At 39.2% G+C, this 26,244-nt stretch overlaps 1 protein-coding gene across 6 annotated transcripts in view; it reads right to left on the reverse strand.

Moving 5' to 3' along the window:
• CTNNA2 (catenin alpha 2) overlaps positions 1–26,244 on the reverse strand; it is a 505,236-nt gene that overhangs the window by 425,383 nt on the left and 53,609 nt on the right. For all 6 annotated transcript variants that reach the window (XM_027660541.1, XM_027660548.1, XM_027660542.1 and 3 more), the window contains one exon: positions 19,003–19,109. In XM_027660541.1, coding sequence (XP_027516342.1) covers positions 19,003–19,104 — 102 coding nt within the window. In that variant the 5' untranslated portion in view covers positions 19,105–19,109. The remainder of the gene's footprint in view (positions 1–19,002; positions 19,110–26,244) is intronic.

The following is a 26,244-nucleotide window of genomic DNA, read 5'->3' on the forward strand; positions in this document are numbered from 1 at the left end:
CTGCAATTTGTCAGGGTTATGTTGACTCCTAATTCTGTCTCCCAGTACGATTACAGACCCAGCTTGAGCTTGGTGTTCTCTGCAGAGGTAGGAGGCATCTTTTCATTCCATTGTCTGGACCTTCAGTTAAAATACTGAAAAAATCAGAATACCATTCAGCTGACTCAGCTGTACTGACAGTGAAACTGGCTGTAAATCTCATTCCAGAGCAGCTTCACCTAAGCCAGGGCTTCCTCCTGAGAACGTCATTTCAGGCAGTGTTAAAAAGTCTTAAAGAAGTCAAGATACACGGCACCAGGCTCTCCTTTCTTGGTCAAGTCTTGTCCCTGTTACAGGAGGCAACTACAAGGATCTACATTTCTAAGGCCCAACACCAAAACACCACAAAAAGGTGTTGCTCAGTACAAACACCACAAAAAGGGTTGCTCAGAACCGGCTGAGAATCAGATCACTCCCTCAAAAAAGATGCGGTGGAACCGGAACAGAAAACTGAGGGAGGAGGATTTCTGGAGAGAGAAAAACGTCCCTCCCTGCACACACCCCTTCATGACACCTCCGAAACCCTCAGGAACTCCGTGTTCTGCCTCATTTCTGCCCCTCAGGTCTGAGGCTCGGGAAGTCTTGGCTCCTCCCAGTCGGAGGCACAAGGACAATTCCTGCACATTTCCCGAGCCTTACAACCTCCCTCAGCCATGTGCTCCTGGACACTGGTGACGACAGGAGACATGGTCAAGCCCAGTTCAGCCCTTATAACCCTCAGGTCTCACCAAACCACCCATTCTTTGGGGGTTTTTTGGCTGGTTTTTAACAGGACTCTGTTTCTGAAAAGGGCTGCCTGGATGCAGCATCTGATAATTCCCATGTCAGCGCATCATCCCGTTAAAAGTGTGCAAAGAAAATTCCAATAGAACCAATTTTTGCCACCGAAAAATTATTCCTTGGCTACCAGAGGACTAAAAAGCGTATTCAGCCCCACCTTAAAAACCTACTTAAGAATTTCCTAGGGTCATTCATCTCCATGGATATGCTAAGAAACGGTCATAAATTTGCCCAGATCTACCTTGCATTTCACAGTGACAAAAGCAGAGATGGGTGAGAGCAGCAGAATGAGGGATGTAAAACATTGCTCATGTGCAGTGCCAGGATATGGCAACAAACACCTCTGCTGCTGCAGCATTTTAATTACCCTTCTGCAGTCTCTGCATAGTTAAGGCCATGCAGTGCAATTTTTATTCTAACATCTAATAAAACAGATTTTTAAAGCTTGAATATCTGTTTTAGCAAACTAAAGAATTAAAAAAAAAAAAAAAAGAAAAGAAAAGGTTTATCTATAATGCTTCTTAACCATTTCCTTCTTAAGCATTTCCTTCTATTCCACCTTTGAATAACTTGATTTTACAGTTACCCTGTACGTTTACATTTTACCTGCAGGAATCTATTCCTAAAAGCATATGTGATTTAAAATAAATCCAGGGATACTTGTAGAATGTACAAGTTAAACTTTTATCAGTCTTGATGCTTTTTAAAAATGCAATTCATAGGCAATTTCCTGCCACATGTTAACAGCAAAGTTAATGTAAATGTTTCAAATGTTCAAATATAAAAAAGAATTAAGGTTGTATCACTTAAGAAAAATGTCTATTTATTTAGCAGAGCTGCAAAAATCAATCCAGGACAGCCCTATTGATTTCTACTATCACAAGCTAAAAGGAATTGGATTCTGCTTTTCTTTCCTTGTTTTTTCTTTCCTTTTCTTCTCCTAACTGTCAGTTGCACATAACAAACAAGAGATAAAAAAGAAAAAGGGGACTTCAAAGTTCCAGGTCTTACAGGAAACCATCTCAAGGAAATACCTGCAGTCAGGATGGGTATGTCCTTAGCACTAAATACTTAGAGCAGAATTAGCAGGAGTTTCAATTGTTTTCATGAATCGAGTGAACAAAAATGAACCAGTAAATCCCAGAATTACAAGACACCACGTTGTAAATGCAACAGCATTTCTCAAAGTACAAACTTGCAAGGACTAGAAAGTATAAGATTTAATTCCTCTCAGCTCATAAACAAACAAGTAAGTAGAGATTATTATCCTAGAGACAACCTGCTACTAATACTCTGCTTTTAAGTATTTATGAATTTGCATGAAATTATAACTTCCCCCTAGCTCCAGTTTCCCAACTCTGGATGTAGATATCATACCATATTTTTGTGAAGGGGATCATCAACAATGCTTTTACCATTTCCAGACCAAAATTACTCCCAACATGTTATTTTGCCAATATCCTACAGCACTTTGTCTGAGGACCTCCACTGTCCCCACCTCTTGCATCACAGATGTGTGATTTAGAAAGGCACAAGAGGGAGAAAAGGATGCCCAACATGGAGAGGCTGCTTTGACTTTTAGTTCCACTTGGAAAATTTTCCAAAACGTGGACAAGTGATTTCCACCCCTTTCTACTGCAGAAATCTCAGAATGAACAACAAGCAAAAACAATTCAAGGACCTTTTCTCGACTTCTTAGTTTTTCACCCACGCTTAAAAAAGTCATAATTTCACTCTGCTATATCAGACTGTAACCAATCTGCTTTATGTAGTGTAGATCTAAAATCAGCAGCTTTCACAGAACTCTAATCACAGAATCACAGAATGTCCCTGCCATGGGCAGGGACACCTTCCACTAGCCCAGGTTGCTCCAAGCCCTGTCCAACCTGGCCCTGGACAATTCCAGGGAGGTGGGAGCCATCTATGGGCAACCTGTGCCAGGGCCTCACCAATAATAACAATGTAATGCTTGCAAATATTCCAATTTTGGATTAGCTGATAAAGTTTGGATAAAAACAATGTGTGTTGTCATCGTATCCAAAAGCTGGGCAACCATTCCAGGGAAAAAAACAAATACTTGTAAAATCCTACGGAACAAGCACCAATGTTTTACAGAAAATTTATTTCAAAGCACATTGGTGTATCATCCCTGCAGCACCACAGCACCTCAGACACGTGTCACAAAAAGCAACCTCTCTTTTTTGAGCTCCAAAAATTTCAAATTGCCTCCAGCATTCTCCAAACACTGACTTTTTTTATTATTTTTCTTCTTTCATGAAGGAAGGCGACTGCTCAGCTGTCTCATCCAGGAATGCTTTGTTCCAATCAGCCCTTTAGGAAACAAGGCAAGGGCAGTTCAGATTTCCATTATAACCAGATGATGCTGATCTCTTGTACAAGTGTGGTGAGATACTCAGGGACAACATTGCTGTCATAAAAATTTACCTTGGGAGGACAAGTCTGAAAGCAGTTTCTTTGCTTTGGATGAAGTGCTCAGAATCAGTAAGACAAGACTGTTCTTGGAGCACCATGAACATCTCAGTCTCTGAAGTGCTGTGTTTTCCCAGGTCCCCATCACTTGCTTCCCAGCACACCCAGTTCCCATCCCTCCAGCTGGAGATGGGCTGACTGGCTTGGGAATCGATCAGTTGGCTTATGTTTCCCTCTGTGGAATGACTTATAAAAATCAAATGTATGCTAAATGAATAATTATGAAACAGCAAACAGAAATGCCTGATAAATAATGAACTATCACATGCACCTCATCTCCAAGGAGAACTAATTTTAGCATATAAACCGTGCTGGGGAAAGTTCTACACGCAGGGAAAAAACATTCAAAATATATTTTCCACGTTCATTTAGGACAAGAACCACACAATCTGATTAAGTAAAACTTTTTTTTTAATTCTTCCTCTCCCGCTCCCTTTTGGTTTGGAGGGCAGGTGTGTGTGGGGATGGATCATCCTCCTCTAAAAAGCCTCCTATAAAAGGAAAAATATTTGAGTAATGTGTGAATCTTGCCATCAAATAATTGCACAGTCAAGTCTAAGGTGGTTAATCAGACTTGATCAATATGACCAACAAAACACATTCATTTGATCAATATGGAAAATGTATTGCAAAGTGTTGGCATTTTTTCATACATGCACCTTGTATCAAGACAGAATCTTAACTAAACCCAAAATCTATTAAACCTAAATCTCTACTAAGTCTTAGAAGCATCTGAAATATATGGATTTAGTTACTTCAAAAGAAAATGTGTCAAACCAGAATGAAACTCAATAAAATATCCTCTGATCATGTTATTTATGTAAAGATCTTCAGTAACTTGGATGGGATTTACTAAAGTAAGACCACAATAAGTGAATTTACAAGGACAAGCAACATCATAAAAATCTCATGAAAAGCAAAACTGAGTTATGCAGCAGTACAAAATGAAATTATAAATGTTAATAAAGGGTTTACAAATATCAAGTTGCCCACACATTCTCCATGGACAAAAGTCAGATTTAATGATTCCAGCAAAAAGGCACATTTTGATGCAACAATTATGTTTCTGATAGTTCCACCTTAGAGAGATGAAAATGCTGGAACCCAGCACAAGCTTCCCTGCTGGACTTTTTGTGAAATTAGATGTTGATTACACATATTCATTTGCTGGCTCAATAAGCTCCTTGCAGAGTGTTCAGACACTGCAGTGACAAATATATCATCCCTCAGAGAGTGCACAGTGACAGGATCACAGACCTACACCGCAAACAACAGAACCTCTGAGTGTACATCACATAAACTCACAGCACCCACCGAGCAGCAAATCAATAAGATAAGGTTTTATACAGCACTGGGTAGTGCCATGGAGAAAAGGGATATAAAAAAAAAACCCATATATCGTGTTCAATTTTGTATCTTCCTTTGAAGCCTCAGCTTTGTGATGGTCACACCAGTAAAAGACAGAGATGTAAGAAAAGCAACTGACTCACTGCAAAGGAGTTGACTCATAAAGAGTGTGCATTACCCATGGATATGCCAGCGATTCCATGGAAAATTCGCAACCAAATCTGCAGTTCAGGCTGCCAAGTCCACACAACATTTGTAACGTGAGGGACTCTCCAATGAATGAACGAGATTTCTTTAAAATGTGCCTCATGAAACTCAATATGTAACCACTCAATGAAGCCAGACCCAACAGGCTGTTAACCTGAAATAATTTTTTTTTCCTAAAACAGGTAATTCTAAACTAATAAATGCAACCCTGCTGATTCCTGTCCTTTCCTGTCATAAAAACACATGAATTCAAGAGCTGGGTCAGAGTGAAGAGTAAAGAAGTACCCAAAAACCAGATGTTACCACGGGACCCTTAAGGAATGACTGAAATAATGACTGTAAAGCAAGGCCCTACTAAGAGTTTGGCAGAGAAAAACATGGACCACCAAAGAGTGTGGCCTGAAGAACCTCTGGATTAAAATTAGCGGTGATTTTATTGTTTTTTTTAAAATACAGTGGTTCTAAATAGAGTTTAGAGCCCCAGGTCTTATAACCAGGAGGAATAAGGAGGAAGAAAAAAAAAAGAGAAGAAATTAACATAGGACATAGACTGATGATGCAATAACTAGAATATTTTTGGCCAAGGCAAGTATTTGAAGGAGTAGACAAAAATGGTCAAATGGGAGCAGTAAGGTAATCCTGCACAAAGGAAGCTTAAAACTGAAACTAAACCAACACTCTCACCTCCAAAGTCCTAAAACTGCTTTTCTTTATAAAATCCCACTCCATAAAGAATGAGAGCTTAAGTATTTTCGGTAGTTTTCCCTCCACTTCAAAAATATTTAATTGTGCTTTCTTTCCCCAAAACCAAATGAAACCCCACCAAAACAAACAAAAAACCCACCAAAACAAACAAAAAACCCACCAAAACCAAACAAACCACCACGAAAACCAAATAAAAACCAAAACAAAACCCCACAGTCATCATTCCTCATAGACTCTACGTAAGTGTAATGACAAAAATACAGGGCCAACCACTCGAAAAAAAAGAACACAACTGTGTAACTTCACTGTATAAATTTTATTCTTGGAAATTTTTAGCTCAACGGAAGAGGCTGAGAGGTGTACAGAGCAAATGCATTACCAATCTCTCATTAAAGATGGATAAAATATTATGCAGTGAACTGCTACAATGAGCTCAAAATTTCAGGCTTCAGTTTCAAAGTGCTTTGTAACTTTTGTTCTGTAAAATTTAAACACTTGCAAAAGCTCCAGGAAGATGATTACAATAATAATTTCCACTCTTGCAGTTCGTCTACTGGAAGAAGAAAGGTAATTTCTAAAAGACACTAAATCCCCTGAAGACCAGTGGAACTACTGCAATTTTTCTAGTGTCACAAACTATCCTCCCCACCTTTTTCTTAAACAAAAATCTATCACTACTTTCTACATTATACTCAAAACAAACTAAAATATAACTAGAGAGAAGCACCCACAAGATGCCCTTTGAGAGAGCAAACCAAAACCTGACACACAGACCAAGGTGGGAACACAGGAAAGTTCCCAACAAAGAGACCAAAGCCTCTGGCAACAAGGCACCAACCAGTAAATGAAAATTGAAAATAATGTTCTTAATTTCTTCTAACTTGTCCAAGTAAACTAGCAGGGAAGTAGAAACTTCTGCCTCCAGACACAGGGGGAAAGGACAGATGTAGTTCACAGCCTCAACTTTCTGTGTCCAAACACAAGCACAACTAAATTACCTTTCTTGAATTCTTGATAGTTGCAATAATTCCATTAATAACATGCTGTGGATGAGAAGGCCTGTCTGTAAAGTGGCCTTGATTTCTGCCTGGAACTAAATGATGCAAACTCAGATTGCATATTGAACAAGCAGCTGGAATGCTCCTGGATTCAGAAACTCCCAAATAAATCTATTTGACAGTGAATTTACTCCTCATATAAGTGGCTCATAAAGAAAAGTTTATTTTACAGGGCATCGGCCACATTATAAAATTAACTCACTGATCATAGTCAGGACTAAACCAGGAATACACCTGCCTGTTTCCAGCTGCTCTAACAAGTCCTTCAGTTGTGTCAGACAGGAATGTCTCAAATAAAGACCATTTCCTTTTCTATAAAGGATAAAAACACTACCATAAATTTATTAATCCATCACGTTCCAATAGTCAACAATATCACACTGCACATACATGGACACCATGAGTCCCTCAGTTTAAAAAGAAATAAACAACATAAATCTTAGAGGCTATGGAAGACTTCAAAGAGATCTTATGTGGTGAAACACAGGCAGGAAGCAGATTTAAAGAATATGGACTGAGTACAAGACAGTAAAGAAGAAAAAATAAAGATACATATATATGTTATGCCTCATGCATAAATTTAAATAAAAATTTAAATTTGAATTTCCTATACTTTTTCGAGCCAATTGGTTTTTCAGAAAAATAAAAAAACTACCTGGCAATTAAAGTATTTCAAGCAGGGTAGTAAAAGCTTGCTTGTTCCACACTACAGAGTGTAGATATGTGTAATTCCTCGGGAAAAAAATTGAATAAGTTAACACATATCCCCTCAATATTAACTCAATATTCAGTAGCCATTCAGTACCCTGGAGTCATTATGCTGCTACATGAATACCTTCTAATAAAAGAGTTGACTATTACCATAAGCAGATACATTTTCATTACTACAGAGCAAGATGAAATGAATCAGAAAAATTAATTCCTGTTGCAAATCTCATTTTTCCAAAATACTCCTCCCAAAACTTAGAGGTAAACTGTTTGTACAAGCAGAAAAGGCTTTAGAGAAAGAAAGAGCACAGGTCTTAAGAGATGATGCTCCCAGAAACAAGGCTGGCTTGTGATTGCACAGTTTGGAAGGTCAGTACACCCTAAGGATCATGACTCAACTCTGACAGGTTGACTGACCCCCAGTGTGACTGTAGCTTTCAGAAGGTGATTCCACAAGAGCAGGACTTGGTGCCACAAGTGCTCCATCATGTGTCAGAGACAGTACACAAACATGTCTGTAAGGGAGACAGCCAAAATTCCCCTGCTCTCCACCCCTCCATGCCAAACACATGCTGGTAGGCAAGATACAGTTTGGGGGGTGAAAAGCAAACTAACAGGAAAATGGAGCAAGGGCTGAATACACCTCAAGCCATCAAGAGTTTCCAAGGTGGGACAAGAGGTAGAAAAGTCTTCAGATGCTGGATCAAGTGATGCAGGATTAGAAAAGCAGTCAGGATAATCAGGTACATGAAAGCTGTTCAAGATCCCAGGTCAAAACCCAGGTGTCCTTGGCTGTACAGCACCAGCCTGCTCATGGCAAACACCACGTTGCAGCAGGACTGGGAAAAGGAGAGCAGACCCAGTGGAACCCAAAGAGCCACGTCTGCAGTAACTTTTGGCAACTCAGTGTGGTGGGTTGACCCTGTCTGGGTGTCAGGTGGCCACCAAAGCCGCTCCATCACTCCCCTGGAGCCTTCTCCCCCTCCCTCCCCACCCACCTTGGTGTCTGCAGAGCTGTTCCTCTCACTTATTCTCACTCTTCTCTGGTTGCAATTATTTCTAAATGATAACTTTTTTTCCCCTTCTTAAATATGTTATCACAGAGGTGTCACTGAGCCCTGTCGGGCTCGGCCTTGGCCAGCAGTGGGTCCATCCTGGCATTGGCTCCAGGGACATGGGAAAGCTTCCAAAAGCTTCTCACAGAAGTCACCCCTGTATCCCCACTGCTACCAAAACCTGGCCAAGCAAACCAAACAACTTTGTTTTATCCTCATCCACACTAACAGCTTCTTGAGCGAAAATTAAGCTGTACTTCTTAGTTTAAAATGTCATATATAACCAATTCCATCCATTTTCATCTTCAATTTATACAGAACAATACTCACATAAAGTAAGTGTCAAGGCTACTTTGATATGATTATGCTTTTTTCACTAAATACCCTTTTATTCATAAGCCAACAGTGAAAATTTGAGCAATTAGTCCACATGGACACAAGAAAACTAAATGAGAATGAAAATTCCAGTACTGACTTCCTTTAGGGTACTAAAAAGATTTATTCTAAAAAAACCAGATATCTACAAAAAGTAAAATTTCTACCCAGTAGAGCAATATTTCTTGTGTACTCATCAGAGGTCATCTGCACAATATTGAATTAGTCTGGGTTGAACATGCTAAGAGTGAGTTACATATGGTCTATAATGAGGGTATTAAGTAGTAAAGGGTTTCAGCAGTCTCATCAATGAGTACTAAAGTAGTGCAGTAGCACTGAAAAAGACACTAAAGAGAAAAACTTCAATACATCAAGGGGAAAATATTAATCATCCCATTGAAAGAGCCAAGTAGAAGAGGACATTTCCTCAAAATGTGAGCATTCGCTGCTCAGACATATGATATTCAAGACCACCAACCACTGATGAGGCTGTAGGAAGAGATACTGAAAATTAATTTACCAAACAGGAAACTAAATATGGTAATTTAGATCATGTGCCTAAGGCAAAACTGCAACACTTTTCTAAATATCTCTGGCTGAAAATCAAGGTCACCTTTGAAATACCCCAGAAGTTCAGATCACCCTAGTTACATACTATTGCAATTTATAAAACAGTCAAAGTTAGCTAAAAAATCTATTTGGATCCATTAAAAGGTGTGCACACAATGGAATCAATATTCCAAGAAATTAACATAGTAAACAAAGAACAAAACAACCCAAAAATATCCCTGTATCCATGCCCTGAATCCTTTGAACTGCAAACAAATCAGTCAACCTTCAGAAATCTGTACTGAAGGGAAATGGAGCAAAACCTGCCATTGCTTTTGAGAACATGGATCTATTAGAATTAGGTTAATTAACACCTCAAAGCAAAATCTTGTAATTAGGGTATTATTTTTGTAATCAGGATTATTTTATATGCTTTCTAACTTTTGCAGATTGATGACATGCAGCAAATGAAGTTAATGAAAAATTAGAAAGTAAGATTTTCACATCGCTCTCGAGAATGAAGCTAAAATGGATTACAAACTTCAATATCCAAATTGCCTCCAAAGTCATTAAAAACATACATATTTAATCACAGAGGTTGTGTATCTATTTTCACTTTTCCCTGGCAAATCTGATCGCTGACAAAAAACAAGGAATCCTGCTCCTGCTTCCTCCCCGATTCATAAAGTGAGAAATCCTATTATTGCAGTTTTTTGTTCTTCCAGTAATTATCTTCCCAGTTTTTATAACTCCTGGTGGACCTAAAAAGCACGTCCTAGAATTGTTAAGGTTGGGTGTTTTAGTTTCAGGGTGTGAATCCGATATTTGAGTTAGTTTCAATTAGAACCATGGAATATTATTTAGGCTGTAAGTGCTACCAGAAATAGACTCAAAATCTATACTGCCAGTAAACTGAAGACAATTTCCTTTTAATTGATAAGCCTTTGTATAGATGAAATGCATCCAAAATCTTTAGGCTTCCATTAAAAGACAAAACTGAAATAATTTACATCATTCTTCTCTGATCTCCTTCCAATTTGTCAACAGCTGTTTTGAGAAGGGGGAATCCTTCCAATAATAATCTCATGAATGCTGTATTATAATGATAATGCCGCCAAAATTTACTCTATATCCACCAGCTGATCCACTTAAGGATCATATCTGTGCTACAACAAGTTCACATTCAGTTGGATATCAGAAAATTAAAAACATTTTTTCGAGCTGCCTCCCTGTTAAACGACTCAATTACAATACAAAAATATCCTAGACTTTGAATATCCTAGTGATATAAATTATTATATTAGCACTTATATCTGCTGCAATAATCTTGAAGTCTTTATTTTGAAGTCTTCAATTCAACCAATGGAAAAAATGTGTCAAACATTTTTAGCAAATAAAACTTTATGACACCAACAGGAACTTGCTTATGAGACAAAATGAAAATCCATTACTTCTTTTGTAATAAGGCCACTGGCTATCAACTACGCAATCACCTTTTAAAACAGAAGCTGACATACCTACCTTGCTTTAATTAGCATTTTTGACACTAAAAAGAAAATGCTGCAATTTTCCAATATATTTGTTGACCGCAAGAAATTTTGGAAGTGACACAGGGTTCACAAGATGTTCTGAAAGGAAACCCAAAACACATAACTGCTTTTTTGAGCAAGACAGAATCACCTAAAAATGCAACTAAAGCCGATTTTCCTTCAAAACTTTCATATTTTCCCCTTCTACAGAGATGACCCTGATTAAATCAACAGGATTGCTAAGAACCTGCTGAGCTGTGTATTTGTGGACAGGAAGAAGGCTCTTCAAGGACACAAGCAGGAGAGAGACATTGCAATAATTACTTTGATCTTCTTGATTAAGAGTTTGGAAATCCCAGGCAAGAGCACCATTCTCTGAAAACTCTTCCATGAAACAGTTCCTAGAAAACCACGTACAAGAATAGAACAGGGTTAGGAAACTGCCTAGACAAGTTCCCAATGTGCTATTTGAGGAGACAGGAGGAAGAGTATCAGGGACATCCCCAGGCTTCAGTGACGCAACTCCCTGCAGGAATTTTCCCTAAACTTACAGAACAGTGTCCAAGGCCAGGTTGGATTGAGCTCTGAGCAACCTGGGATAGTGAAAGGTGTCCCTACCCACAGCAGGGGTTGGAACAAGATGATCTTTAAGGTCCCTTCCAACCCAAACCATCTGTGATTCTACAATTTCACGAAAGACTCGACCAATTTCCCCCTCCCCTGATCTCTACACTTCATTTCATTTGTTCTCGTAACAAAGACACCAACTGGAAATAGCAGCAAAACTTCTCACAGTTTATTCCAGCTTGATCCTCAGTTATCTGACTTTTCTTTTTTGGGTATGTATTATATTTCTTTTCAGTCAAGGCATGAGTCCCATGAGAGCCTAATCAGCCAGGACAGGGGAAATTTCCCAGCAGTTCTCTCCCTCCTGAAATTAAAACTTGGGTTTTTTGCAAGGATAACTAGTATCCCTGCTATCCAAGCAATGAGGTTTGGGGTTGGTATATTAATCATATGGGTGTGTTAATTATATTAATGTGCACACTGTCTACATAGAGCTCTGTTTCTCCACAGCATAGGTCTTCTTGTCCCTGTGTCTTTTCTCTTGGTTCCACTTTGATGAGATGATTTCCGAACACTGCATCGAGTCAGATGGTTTATTTATTCACTGCTTTTGCAAAGGCAAGCAGAATATTTGCACTGGATATTGCAAGGATAGTGCATTGGATACTGGCACTGGATAGTGCAAGATCAGGTTTGACAGGGCTTAGAGCAACCTGGGATAGTGGAAAGTACCCCTGCCATGGCAGGGGGGTGGAACTGGATGGTCTTTAAGGTCCCGTTCAACCCAAATCATTCTATGATTCTATGATTTATTAAATATTCATGTCATACACAGCAAACCTGCTTCATAAGGGCACACTCCCTGTCACACTGAAGGGTTGAAGCAATAAAAGTTTTTTTTTAAAGTCAAAGCTTTTTTTAAGCTAAATTGCGAAGATTATTTTGTCTGTACTACAGAAAGACAAAAACACCTTCTGGTAACCCTGAACCACTAATAATTTTCTAATGATGAAGAAAATTGAAGAGTTATCAAACAGATGGAAAATCCAGCATTTAATAGAAAGATTTACAAATCAGAGCAGGTTCATTTTAGCCACGAGCTTTTCCAGTCACCGGTTACCACACACCTGAGATCCTCCCAGCATAACTTGCATTTCCAGCTATGACACACCAATAACAAATTTTCTCACCATTTCCACACTGGCTTATGTGGCAGAAGAGAATAACAAGCAGCCACCATATTGCACTGCTCTGACCTAAGCACCATTATTCCATAAAAATAGAATCTGGGAGTAATGGATGAGACCCAAACCCCTTCATTCTCCCTCCCACAAATGCTGACCTGCACATGCATAAACTCCAAAGTACAAGCACATACATAAACACCTTTAAACAGTGAATACAATCACTGGGAGACACAGAGTGACAAGGTCCAGACCTTACAGGACACTACACACTATAAATAGTCTGCAGTTTTCAAGTAAGGGAGAGTAAAAATAAAGATAAAATTTAGCTAAAGGTTCTCTTAGTCAACACAAAAAGTCTCCATGCTGAGAAGATCCCAACCAGAGCTGGCAGAGAGGCAGGGATGTTACTGAATCCAATGGCAAAGAAAAACTGTGATGGCCAGAGTGCAGCAGATGTTTCTTGCAGAATCAAATGGTTGAAAAAAACATCCTAAAGTAAAAAGGCAGCTGATGGTTTTTAGTTCAGAAGTTATTTTAAGCGATACAAAGAACAAAAACAGGACAAGAGGAAACAACCTCAAGTTGCACTGGGGATGTTTGGATATCAAGAAAAATTTCTCCACAGAAAGGGTTGTCCAGCCCTGGCACAGCTGCCCAGGGCAGGGGTGGAGTCCCCATCCCTGAAGGGATTTAAAAGCCCTGTGGATGTGACACTTGGGGACAGGGTCAGTGGTGGCCTTGGCAGTGCTGGGGTATGACTGGACTCAACGATCTCAGAGGCTTTTCCAACCCAAACAATTCTATGGTTCTATAATGTTGGAGAAAGGAGGATTCTGCTCCTATTCAACATAACAATTTCATAAAAAACATTTAAAGTTCAGTTGAAGTTAGAGAAGAAAAGTTCCATCTTTGTTTTCTGATACAATTGGACTTCAACTCCCTGACATGAAAGGCCATCACCTCATCCAAGCCAAGGAAAACTGGTGCATAGCCCAACCTCCCACACCGCCAGAAGCACCACAGATTTGAGACTGTTCTGGCAGGAAGAGCATAAACAGAAATTAGTTTCACTTCTGGGAGAATAGTCCCATTCAGGTAAAAAAAAAGTTAAAATAATATTGACCTTATTGCACAGTTGAATTGAGCTTTTTCCCTTCGGTCTGTCAGGGAAACAACTTCACCTAAATCCGGCTATCAAATGCAGTAATTGCTCAAAGATTATGCACAATTACTAAAACAAGGGCAATAAATATCAGGTGTAAAGTGCTCCATTACCCAACTTTTCCCAAACTTGTTTAGAACAGTCCCAGATATTCACCAACCCTCCGAAAGGGAGCTGTGTCCGTGCACAGCTGTGGTTCAGGTGCAGCTCTCTGACAACATTAATCAATAATATAATTCTCATGAAAAATAGCACACCAGATTTAGGGCTCAAATGCAATGAAAACAAGGTTCACTGAATATAAATAACATCCAATTAACTGGAATGGTTGGGAATATATTTATCTTTCTTGTGGCAATATAGAAATCAGTCCATTTTCCAAATACACCGCACAAGGGATTGGATTAATCACAAGTTCAAGAAGAATAACACAAACACGATTATTATTATTTTCTACATAAACTGCACTAATTAAAGCTACTTGGAATTTTATCTAATGACTTATTTATTTTATAGATACAGGCACTTAATTTTACTGAGTGATGCTATATAAAAAAATACGCAAAATCATTAATCAATTTTTTTTGTCTGCCTTACAACATATTGTTCCTGCCTTTAAGTCACTCTAACAGCATCTTAAATTTATTGGAAAAAAACCACAAAACATGCACTGCAATTCCAAACTGTCTTTTCACAGCAAATCTAGAAGGACAAAAATGTGTCATACTGAGGGAAAACATAATCAGTCATGAACAATCTGCAACAGCAACACTCACCATTATTTGTGTTGTTGTTAAACCTCTGCAATAATAAATAACAGTCCAAAAATACAAACATTCTAGAAGGTACAACCACTGCACAGCTCTGGTAATAAAGGCACAGCTGTAAACCTGCCACCCTGCTATTTAAAATTCCTGGGCAAAACTAATGAAAAGAACCACAGACTGACATTAGAAGATTTAAATGTTAGCAAAAGAGCAAATGTCATCTTCAAAAACTAGACACAAGTCCTTCATTTTTTTAATCCCTCTGTTCACATATGAGTATTTTTAGTGTTTTTCCAAAAAAATAATTGCATGGATGTTGCTGGTTTATAGTTGGGATTTATTTGTGTGTTTGTTTTTTTTCTTTTCTCTCCTTAACTTATATAACTTGCATTCATATCTGTATTTAATTACCACTCAAAACCACCAGAAACAAAACCAAAATATATCCCACCTCTTTATGGCCTCCAAAAGTTTTATTTTTCAGCCATACCTAAAATATCATGCAATTGCAGTTAAACCATTCCTAAAAATGTGATTCTTTCTTCTTATAAAATCCTTCCAAAATAAAACAAATAAATTTGCAAATAAAAAAAATAAAGTTACAATTCACTTGAGTTACTGTCCATGAAGGTGAGAGTAAGAGGCAGTAACCCTTACTCTTGTAACTCTTGAGAATATGTTTTAGTTATACACTTCCTTATAAAAATTTCATAGAATTAAAAATTTTAAGATTTATAGTAAATAAAGGGTTGGCTACTATAAACTCTCAGAAAAAAAAAATTAGCAATGAATACAATGACCTTATCCTTTCAGCTAATTGTGACACTGAAGGCAGAGAAAAGAAACATATTTCAATTAGCAATTTCAATATTGCTGAGAATAGAAATTCTAATATTTTTTTCACTCACATATTTCTTAGAAAAATCTCAGTAAGGGCAAGTTGATGAAAGACATGTGGAGGGCATTTCTTTTACTCTTTAACCATGACAACAAGCACTGGGAACACGAGTACCCCAGCAAGCTCCAATCTTCTTACACCTCTGACAGCCAAACAAAAGTTTTAATTAGTTTCCTAGTTCAGGGCTTCCTAGAATAAATGCAATTCTGTCATTTCTAATGTGTTCTCACGATCAGTTAATGGATTTTAGGATTTTATTTTTTTTTTTTTGCCTCCAGTTCAGACAACCTTCTTGCGCTGTAATTTCTTCTAAATCAATTCTTAGGTTATCCATATTTCCTCATCTGGAACACTAATGAGCCTGCCTAAAATTCAGTTTTAATGCACCTTTCTCTTCTCCTGACTCACTGAGGTGTTCTTTTTCAAACTCACATCACATTTCTGTATTACTCTCCAAAATTTCAGTAGAAGCCAGTTGATTTGCCACCATTTGAAAATCTGTCAGTCTTGTGCCTATATATACACCGAGTTCAGAGTCAGTTCCCAAACACACTCCCCCAGATAACAAAGACTAAATTATCACTTTTAGACTTCCAAGACTTGTGTACAACCATTTCCAGTTTTCCAAGCATTCTCCAAAATCATACACAGCTTGGAGAACAAGAGGGTGCTCTGAATATTCAAGGGTGAACGCCAAATAAAGTATGAATTTCTCTTGGTGGTGCTAAAAATCACAGCATCACGCAAATTTTGGCTGTACAGGACTCGGGATGTCATCAACTCCAAACTCCTGGTCAAAACCCCTCTCCAACTCCCTGACATGAGGCTGTAGCCAGGTGGGAATTGGCCTCTTCTCCCAGGGAACAAGAGGCCGGACAAGAGGAAACAGCCTCAAGCTGTGCCAGGGGAGGTTCAGGCTGGACATCAGGAAGAATTTCTCCAGTGAAAGGGTTGTCAAGCACTGAAAGGGGCTGGCCAGGGAGGTGGTGGAATCCCCATTCCTGGAAATTGTTCAAAAAACAACCAGACGTGGCACTCAGAGCTGTGGTTTAGTTGACAAGACGGGGATTGGCCAAAGTTGGACTCGATGATCTTGGAGGCCTTTTCCAACCTAAATGATTCTGTGATTCTGTGAAAGGAGGGCTGCCTTCAAAGGCAGATCTGGTTGCTCAGGAACTTTTGCAGCAAAGTTCTGTCACATTTTGGGCCATTAAATCTCCCTCTTCTATCCAGTGACCCATATTTAATAACTCACGGAAGAACTTCCCATGCCTATGGTTTCTTTGCTAAGCAGCTCACACATGAATCTACAAGCAGACTTCAGACTTCAAAATGAATAGGATTAATTTATTTATTTGCCACGATAAAATTTCAAATTAGATGTTCTCTTTAGGAAGAAAATTGCTTTGAAACTTCATGAGGAGATCCAAATCTCTGCACGTGGAACGTGCACATGGTGTCTTGTGGAGGCTGTCACTGCACAGGCAGATTGTGATTGAAGCCCAAACAGGGGTAAAAGAGATACTATTCTTGACTTGACCAGACTGCAAATGCAATTTTAGGCATTGCAAAAAATAAAAAGCCTTTAAACTGGGATCATCGTTAACTTATCTGAGAAAAACAGAAAGAGCAGCTGAACAACTTCAGCTGAAAAGGCAACAGATAAACACAATCTGAAGGTAACACATTTCTCATCACTTGAAGCTTCCATGGTTATGTTTGTGTGGCTCACACAAAACATGCTTTAGTCAAACATCTACTGGATTAAAGTACAGGGAAATAAGTAAAACTACTTATTTCTATAATACAGGAAATTAAAGTACACGTTCAAAGAGGGTTTATATGTTCATATTATGTAGAAACCCATGAAAAGAAGAAATCAGAATGAAGATATTCATAAACATTGAATAAAGCAATAACTCAATAGTTCTCTTGACAGCATTTTATTTTCTCTAGTCTTCTTGACAAACTGCTGAAATAGAAATACATTGTTCCTCATCAAAACACAATCTTGAGAACCGAAGTTGTCATCATTGAAGAAAACCATCTCTTGTAGTTCAGCTTGTAATTTCCTGATTTAAACTTAGAGAATCATAGAATCATAGAATAGATTGGGTTGGAAAAGACCTCCAAGATCATCAAGTCCAACCCCTGATCCAACTCCCATTACTATATCATGGCACTAAGGGTCACGTCCAATCTCTTCTTAAAAACCTCCAGGGATGGTGAATCCACCACCTCTCTGGGTAGGCCGTTCCAATGCCTGATTACCCTCTCTGTAAAGAATTTCTTGCTGAGGCACTCCATCAAACACAAACCTGGCTAAGCCCAGTTAATCCAAGCAGTTTGTGAAACTAAGAACTTACAATGGCGTTTTAACTTGTTGGCTGCTGGATTCTTCTCTGGGCAAGTTGCTGGAAAATAAAGTGAAAACACGAAATTCCCTCACAGAACACCCAGTAACTTGCTCATCCTCCAACAGGTTGTGGTGCACAGTAGCTTGAAATGCTGTACCAACACCGGTATCAGAATAACTGAGAGTTTGTAACCCCATTTTTAGTTGGTTTTACAATGAATTTAGGATTTTAGTCTGTCTTTCATATCAACAACAAAGTTATGAAGGTTTGTAATGAAAGTTAATTACCATGTTATCACCAACTACATGAAATGAAACATCTCTCTGACTTTGAGTCTGTAATATGTGTACATGCTTAGAGACTTTCATGTCCAGAATAATTTGTGGAAAAATAACTCTTTTTTTTCTTTTCAGAAACAAAGAAAAAAGACTAAGTATCATTTCTTTACATAGTGACTCACTTTAGGAGCATAGGAATCATGCAGATACATCATTTTTGGGATGAATTAAAGAAGATTTATTCTTAAAACAGAGACATCAAGTCTGTTCTCACACTCAAATGAAGGCCTGCATTTCTGTCCTGCAGAAGAACAAGATCCACAATGTCAAGATCCACAATGTCTACAAAAAAACTGTTAGTACCAGGTGAATGGACAGATGGGGATAGCTGATATTCATTTTTAATATGAGCATTCCTAGAAGAAAAATGACTTCTGTATGTATTTTAAATAATGGAGCTTCCCATCTTGAAGATTACTAAATTATGTAACCAGTTTCCCATTATTAACATCAGCTCAGGAACAGAAAGGCACCAGGCCTCTACATCCTCCCAGTGATGGCAGCATGAAATGAAACAGGTTTTAAGGGTTTCTGCGATTTGGTTGGTTGGTTTTGTTTGGGTTTTTTTGAATCTGTCTTCTGTGGTGTAATAACAAACCAGCAGCATGTGCTCAGTCTTAGACTGACTGTTTCATGAATTTCTAAATTGCTTTAAGGTAGACCTAAGTAAATAGTTGTTGCTACTGTATTCCTGCTCAAGCTTTGAGACCATAAATTATTTAGAACAAGAGCTCCCAAACATGTTTGAACAGAGCTTTCCACCAGAGAACACGAACAAAAACTGCTCACGTTTTTATCATCAAATATTATTAAGATAATTAGGTGAAAGGAGTAAATACAGCATCAGGCTGAGGGAAGAAGCAAAACAAGCCAAAGATACTTGCCTGGGTAACGAGCGGCTCCAGCAGCCTCTCCACTGTGAGAGTCCTGATTTCCAAACTTTTGGGGTCCCATTTCAAAATGATAGGTGACGTTGCAGAAGTCATAATCCCTGGAACAGACAAAATTACACAACATCCATGAAAATTATCAGTGTAATATCCAAATACTGCATATCATTTACTTAGAGAATAAATATATACATTCACATATAAAAAAACCCTCCAGGTGCCATATCCTCTGAGGGCTTAAACATTTATATTCAGAATTCTTTTTCCTCCTTTAGCCCTTGAGAACAGATACTCCAACACCACAGCAGATGGATGTGTCCTGAAGGAACTGCACCACATGGAGGGTGCATGCAGGGAGCAGGTTTATCCTGAAGGAGTGCAGCTAAAGGACAGAATTCAAACTGGAGCACAGGAAAGGTGTGAGGAAGGATGGGGAGTGTGTAGGACTCCAGCCCCTGGAGCTGCTGGCTCATGGGCTTGGGGAGGAGTTTTACTTTAATAGACATTGGGGTTCTTTAATACCTCGAGACAGAGTCAAGAGAATAAGCCATGGACTTGTTCCTGAGGGATTTCTTTATTAATTTTGGGGAGTAAATAAGGGAACTTGGCCAAAGTTCAAAGGGACACAAAAATGTTCCATCACAATACTGGCTCAACCTACACTATTAATTTGCAACCCTAAAGTCAAAATCCAACCAATCCATTATTCTTAAGTCAAGATCCAACAAATCCACAATGCTTAAGTCGAGATCCAATCCCTCCAGCTCCAAGCCACCCTGAGCATCAAGAAAGGAGCAAAGAAAGAGAAGCAGAGGGGGTACGAAGAGAGAAGGAGAAAGAGGGAGAGACAGATCATAGAGCTACCACTGACACCTGGTAGAAGACCAGCTCTCACATGTCCAAGTGGCAGGGCCGTGACACGAGGCAAACACATGTCTGTGGTTTTATCTGCTCTGGTCCCTGTGGACAACCCCTCCAGTTGGGGCTTATGATCCACCACCCACTCTGGGCTTCCAGGCTGGTGTGAGGGCACTGTCCTCACTGCCCCAGTCTGAACTGGGTGAGGGGCTGCAGGAGCTGTGGGGTGTTACAGGGCACCGTCCTCACTGCCCCAGTCTGAGCTGGGTGAGGGGCTGCAGGAGCTGTGGGGTGTTACAGGGCACCGTCCTCACTGCCCCAGTCTGAGCGTGGCTTAGGGGCTCCAGGAGCTGTGGGGTGTTATAGTTTTCCTGGGCTGCCTTTGACTGCTCCAGAGCTTCCCTATGTGGGCTCCAGGGGCTGCCATAAGAGACATGATGCCACCCCATCTCCGTGAGGTTGGATCCAGCCTTTCCCCCTCCACACACACACACAGACACACAGACACAGACACAGACACAGACACAGACACAGACACACACACACACACACACACACACACACACTCCCCACAAGGTGGTTCTGACCGAATAATCACTGACCTGGTGTCATGAACCTACTGCAACCCCAAAATCCCCCAGTGCTGCTCAGAGTGGGAGAAGGAAGCAGAAGAGTCAGAAGTGGAGACTGGGTAAAAACTCAGGGTGGAGGAAGGTGATTTAGATTTTGCCCTTTTCTTCCCTTGCAATCCCACCCTATTTTAATTAGCAATAAATTTTAAAATCATTTTCCCCAAGTCTGTTTGCCTGTGACAGTGATTGGCAAATGACTGCCCTGACTTTGAGGTTTCCAAACCTATAAGGTTTCCATCCTATTTCCTGCCCCTGTCCCTTCTCAAGGATGGGGAGGGAGGAGCAGCTTGGTGGGCATTTGGCTGCCAGACAAGGTCAGCCCACCCACATGTGGAATAAAACAAATTCAACAGCTCTGTTCATGGTTTTGAACAGAACTTCCCCACAGTTTTCAGCATTTCTTAATGTTGCATCAAAAAGAGCAGAACTCGTTTAAAACCGAAAAGGATTCTCCAGACCACCTGAGACTTAAAAGCTTAAACAAGGCCTAAAATGAAGGCAACAGCAAGTTGCTGTCATTTTTTTTTTTTTTTTTTTTTTTTTTGCCTTTTCAGGTTTTTATGCAATTTTCTAGACAGTTGACTTCATTTTTGAAATTCCAGGTACAGAGAAGCCCAGCTGTCAGGTTGTAAGAGACAACAAATGCACCTCATTGAGCTGGAAAGTGATTTTGTAGAGGTATTTGGTGACAAGCAAAGCCACATGTAAACTAACTTGTCAATAAAAAACAAGAAGACAGAAAAGTTTGATGAAAAAAATGTTCATTTTAAATAACTCTGGTTTAAATATTTACCTCTATTTTAAAATGAAAATTAAAAAAAAAAAAAGGCAATGAGAACTCCAACAGGGAAAGATAATTCAATAGTATCACACTGGACATTGCTTAGGTGAGATTCAAGTCAAATCCTCAGACTACAATATCCCAAAAGTTTTAAATTGTTTTCTCCAGAAAACTATGTTTAACCAACAAGGTAATTTAGGTAATAAAATGTAAAAGTAAATAAATAAATACTCCACCTCTGCAATTAAGTGAACACAATCAAAAGATATTCAGCTATTGCTCCTTGAATCACAATCCACCTCATAAAGCTCTATTCAATAAGGTACATACTCAGGACTCAGCAACATTATCTAGTACCTACAAAATAGATTCTGCTGCTTTATTCAGGAGAATGTCTTGACTGATTACTATCAATCAAAATTAAAGTCTCTGCAAAATCCATTCATAGGCTGCAAAAGATTCTGTGTCAAAATATTTGCTCAAAAAGAGGCAGATCAGAACTCCTTAAGCAATGTATTTATAAATCACATATAAACCCCACCCTCAGGCTCTTCTTATTTGCAAACACTCGGTGACAGAAATATCTGATAATATCCAGTGTGTGTGTGCTACAATCATTATTATTCAGTTTCCACCCTTCTGCAAAAAAATCCTCAGGTTTCATGTCAGTCACCCAGATGTGACTAAAGAAAACTGCCAGACAGTTTCTGGTTGCTCTAAACACGGCTGATGTGGGAGCCGAGCCCTTTTTTGCAGCAGACAATATTTATTCATCTCTCAGAACCCGTTTCTTTTTTATATAAGGATGGTTGACACTAGAGTTGGCCTCTGGATTCAAAAAAATAAGTCTGAAGTAGACAATTATTCTAGTAAATAATTTATATGAGTTATGACATTTTCAAATGTGCCACATGGTCTTTCTTTTTAATAAGCTCACTTTTCCCCACTATTACCATGAGTACTCAAACATACACTTGTCATAATAAAAAAATAAATTCAAAGCTGTACCACAGTCCAAAGCCCACAAAAGCAAATTAATTTCAGTGGATGACAAGCACACAGGTGATACCAAAGATAACCTGGACAACCAGTTGTTACAATCAGAACACGGCCTCAGATTCAACCTTTACTACAAAATAAAACAAATATCCTTCAGAACTAAATATAAAAGAGTGAGCAGTGCTTTCAAATACAAAAAGATATATATGAGAAAAAGCCTTATTAAAAACTCCTAAGATAGTTTTTTTATTTGCAAGAAAATCTACCCCACGACAGCAAATAAGTAAAAACAACAAGTCAAATTAATGCATTTTCCTCAACATTCCTCCAGCTGCTGTTGCAACAGCAATTTTAAATGACAAGACTAAAAAGAAGCTGCCTGCCCAACTGTGTGTTCATGAACAGATAGAATATTTCTTCCTTGACATATCTACAGTGAACTTCCCAGACCAAACAGGTGAACAGGGACTGCTCAGTTGGATAAAGGACAGGATGCTAAGAATATCTTACAACTATTTGACCAAATAATCCCCAAACAAGCAGCTTTAAGCACTTCAATGAAAACACAAATTGCTTCACAGCTTACACCTGGCTTGAATTGTGCAGTACCTGGGAAGAAGATAACCTCTGTGAGCAGAGGATAATGGCATCCCATAATATTTTTCATATAAAGATAAAAGTGTATTATGATAGAGAGAACACTGGCAGATGTAAGTAAAAGATTTCCTTTCCTATTACCTTCTAGACTAGACTGATACTACTATTTTCATAAAGAGCTTAATTTTTCTGCTTTCTCATCGAGTTATTTATTGTCATACTGACCACTTCGTGTCATTTTTTGAATGCTCAGCAACATATTTATTCCTTCTTTCAAATGGGAAATCAGGTTTCTCGTTTGAGTCTCAACCTCTGTAATTCAGAAACGTGTACTCATTGTTCTTCAGGGTAAATCCCATGGAATAAAAATTCACTTGCTGATTTTATGACTGCAGAGTTAAGGAAACATTTTTAGCAGAAAGCTTCTGTGAAACTTAATCTCTGTTTTTCACCTATGCTTTCAACAGGCTGAATGTGATTATTAACCCTACATTTTAAAACTGATATTGTTAAATAAGGAAACTATGTCAATAGTGCTGTAATAATACTGCTATTGAAGTGTACAGACATTGCAGTCCTAACCCTGAAACCATTTCAACACTTTTTTCAAGAATATATTTAGGGAATTCTATTGCCTAACTTTGTTTTCCTCCTTGAGCATGTGCCAAAATGTCTCTTTAAAGCTTTTTAGCTTTTCCTAAATACAGCAGTAAAGAAATGTCTCTATCCAGTTCAGTAATGTTCAATGTGAACATTTGTTCAGGCAGTTTGTCTTCAAAGCCTATCTGTAAAGAAAGTAAGTATTTACTTTAGTAAATGCTAACAAGCATTTACTCGAACAAGTGGAACAAGCAGATTCCTACACTAGAGCCAAATTCCGCATCAGTGGAATTCTTCATTTCATGACAGTCACCAAAAAATCTAACCCCACACCAGCCCTGTCACCAACCTTTTCACACAGCAGGACTTTTTACGTTTTTGGAACATTCTACAAAGCCAAACTATTCTGCACGTGGAATTGTTTGTCTGTCACACCACAATGTAACGTTTCCCTCTACAATAGATCCACTCTCCTTGTGACTGGCACAGACGTGCATTCCCATGCTCAAAGCTGCTCCCAGGTGACAGCTCAGCTCATTTCTCTGCTGAAAGTTCAGTGTAACAGTAAAAATATTTCAAATCTACATAAGCAAAAGCAACATTTGATGAAGCAAACTGATAATCTTTTAGAAATAGAAACACTGCCAGTCTTGAACAGGCCTCCAGCTCAAGTCTGCAATGCAGAACAGTGCAGACATGAAGGGCAGATGCTGAACATTTCACACTGAATGAAGTAAAAACCCATTCTACCTGACTCATAGCAAAGCTGTAGGATTCACTTGGTGGTAATACTAGATTGGCAGTGCTGGCAGCCTAAGTTTGTACTTCCAACTGTCTATTTGCTACTGGAAGGCAAATAGTGTCATTAGTGTAAGAAGGATGTCAAGCAAGGTAGAAAATCAGTAGGTTGAGAGGAGTCAAAAGGCAAGATAATAATGATTTAGCCCATGTTTCCAAATAGTAAATTTAAAATAATAAATTTTTAATAATAAATGTACAATACCTAATGCTTCAAGGCATTTACGTGGAGTATCAAAAGGAAGAAAAAGTGCTTTACAAATGATTCTACCCCATCAGTCACCATCTCAACTTGCAGTCCCCATGTCCAGGCTAGCAGGGCACTTCCACACGTTTTAAACACACCTGACTTTCCAGCTCAACTCTTCCTGCACGTTTGTATCCTTTGCCCTTGGCAACAGGGCTGTGGATTACACCCAGAACATAACCTGGTGGGCCACTAACTAATCCTACAGAAGGATAACAAGCGTTCAGCTCCCCACCTGACTTTGGAGCAACACAGTGACAGCACAGGTAACAAGCCAAGCTCCCAATTCAGCAGCAGAGATGGAGGGCAGGGCAGCCCCACCAGCAGCAGCACGGACACAAACTGGTCTAGGATGAGTTAGAAACTGAAAAACAGTCTGTGATTCCTTAGATCACATCCTAAGATTGAGAACCATGTGAAAACAAACACCTCCCTGCTCGGAGACAGAATCCAGAATTCCTTACAGCAGGATACACAATCTCTTGAGAGAGACACAGAAACAACCTGACTGATCTCACAGACATTTATGTGCTTCACTGGGAGCTGGAAATCTAAATATGTGAATGGCTGTACCCTCGAGTCCGCCTTCAGAGCATAACAGCGTTTGGAGACACACAAACTGGCTGTGGATTGCCTTGTACAGGTACAGGATAAACTGGAGCACAGGACCAGCTAATTCAGATATTAGAAATACCAAAAACACACACAGTCCTAGCAAGTTCACAACCTGGCTGACCTGTCTGGCAGAGGGATGCAGTGAGATATATATATATATAGATAGATAGATAGATAGATATATGTATGTATGTATGTATGTATGTATAAATACCTGGTGTTATATATAGCTGAGAGATTCTGTTACCTTACATTTATCTGCAGTATTGAGCAATGCAGATGTACCTGTGTTCTGACCTGAGCAGCTGTAAAGTGTAGTTGCCAGAGCTCTGATACTCCAGGGATATCCTGGTTTCCAGCACTATTCCCAACCCATTTGCCCATTCTCTGTCTCTGCTAACACAGGAATACAAATAGAGACAGAATGACAAAAAGCAGGAGAGCATAACAACTGCAAAGCAGGGAAATAAAGGGGAAATACTGAGGACACACACTAACAATGAGGAGTAAAAGTGCAGTGGAAGAGGGAATAGAGAACATCCCTTTCTGCAGATAAAAGCACTTATCATTAGTCAATGACAGTCCAGGGCAGCCTCCAGCAGATCTGGCTGAAACAATAGGAGTTCAAACAGGCAGTTCCCATCACCTTGTTTAAAAAAAGGAGAAAGAAAAAAGAAAGGGAAAAAAAAAAAAAAGCAGAGCAGGATGGTTTGGAGGAGTGTAAGGAATATCTATCTCCACATCTGAACATCAACTTTTTGACATACTTATTTGTATCATGAATGTGACTCTTCTCTCTTCTTTCCTAAAACTTAGGCAGGAAAAAACAAGCCAAAAACTAAACCTTTAGGTCCCACTCCCAAGCTTAACCCCGCAGGGAATTTTTAATTTGAGTTTTTCTAGGCTCTCAACTTCCTTTTGGATTCACAGCCCTTTCCCCTTCCACTAACCCTCCACCTCCACGGTGGGGTGAGATCCTGGTTTGGCCTCAGCTAAACAGAGTTCTTAAATGGAAGCAGCCCACGTTGCAAACTCAGATTTCTAACCAAAAACCATCAAGTAAGGAGGGAAAAGGCCTTGGGGAGGGGAGGATTACCTTGGTAACAGAG

The sequence above is a fragment of the Corapipo altera genome, unplaced genomic scaffold, assembly GCF_003945725.1.
Source record: "Corapipo altera isolate COAL_440 unplaced genomic scaffold, ASM394572v1 295, whole genome shotgun sequence".
Lineage (NCBI taxonomy): Eukaryota > Metazoa > Chordata > Aves > Passeriformes > Pipridae > Corapipo > Corapipo altera.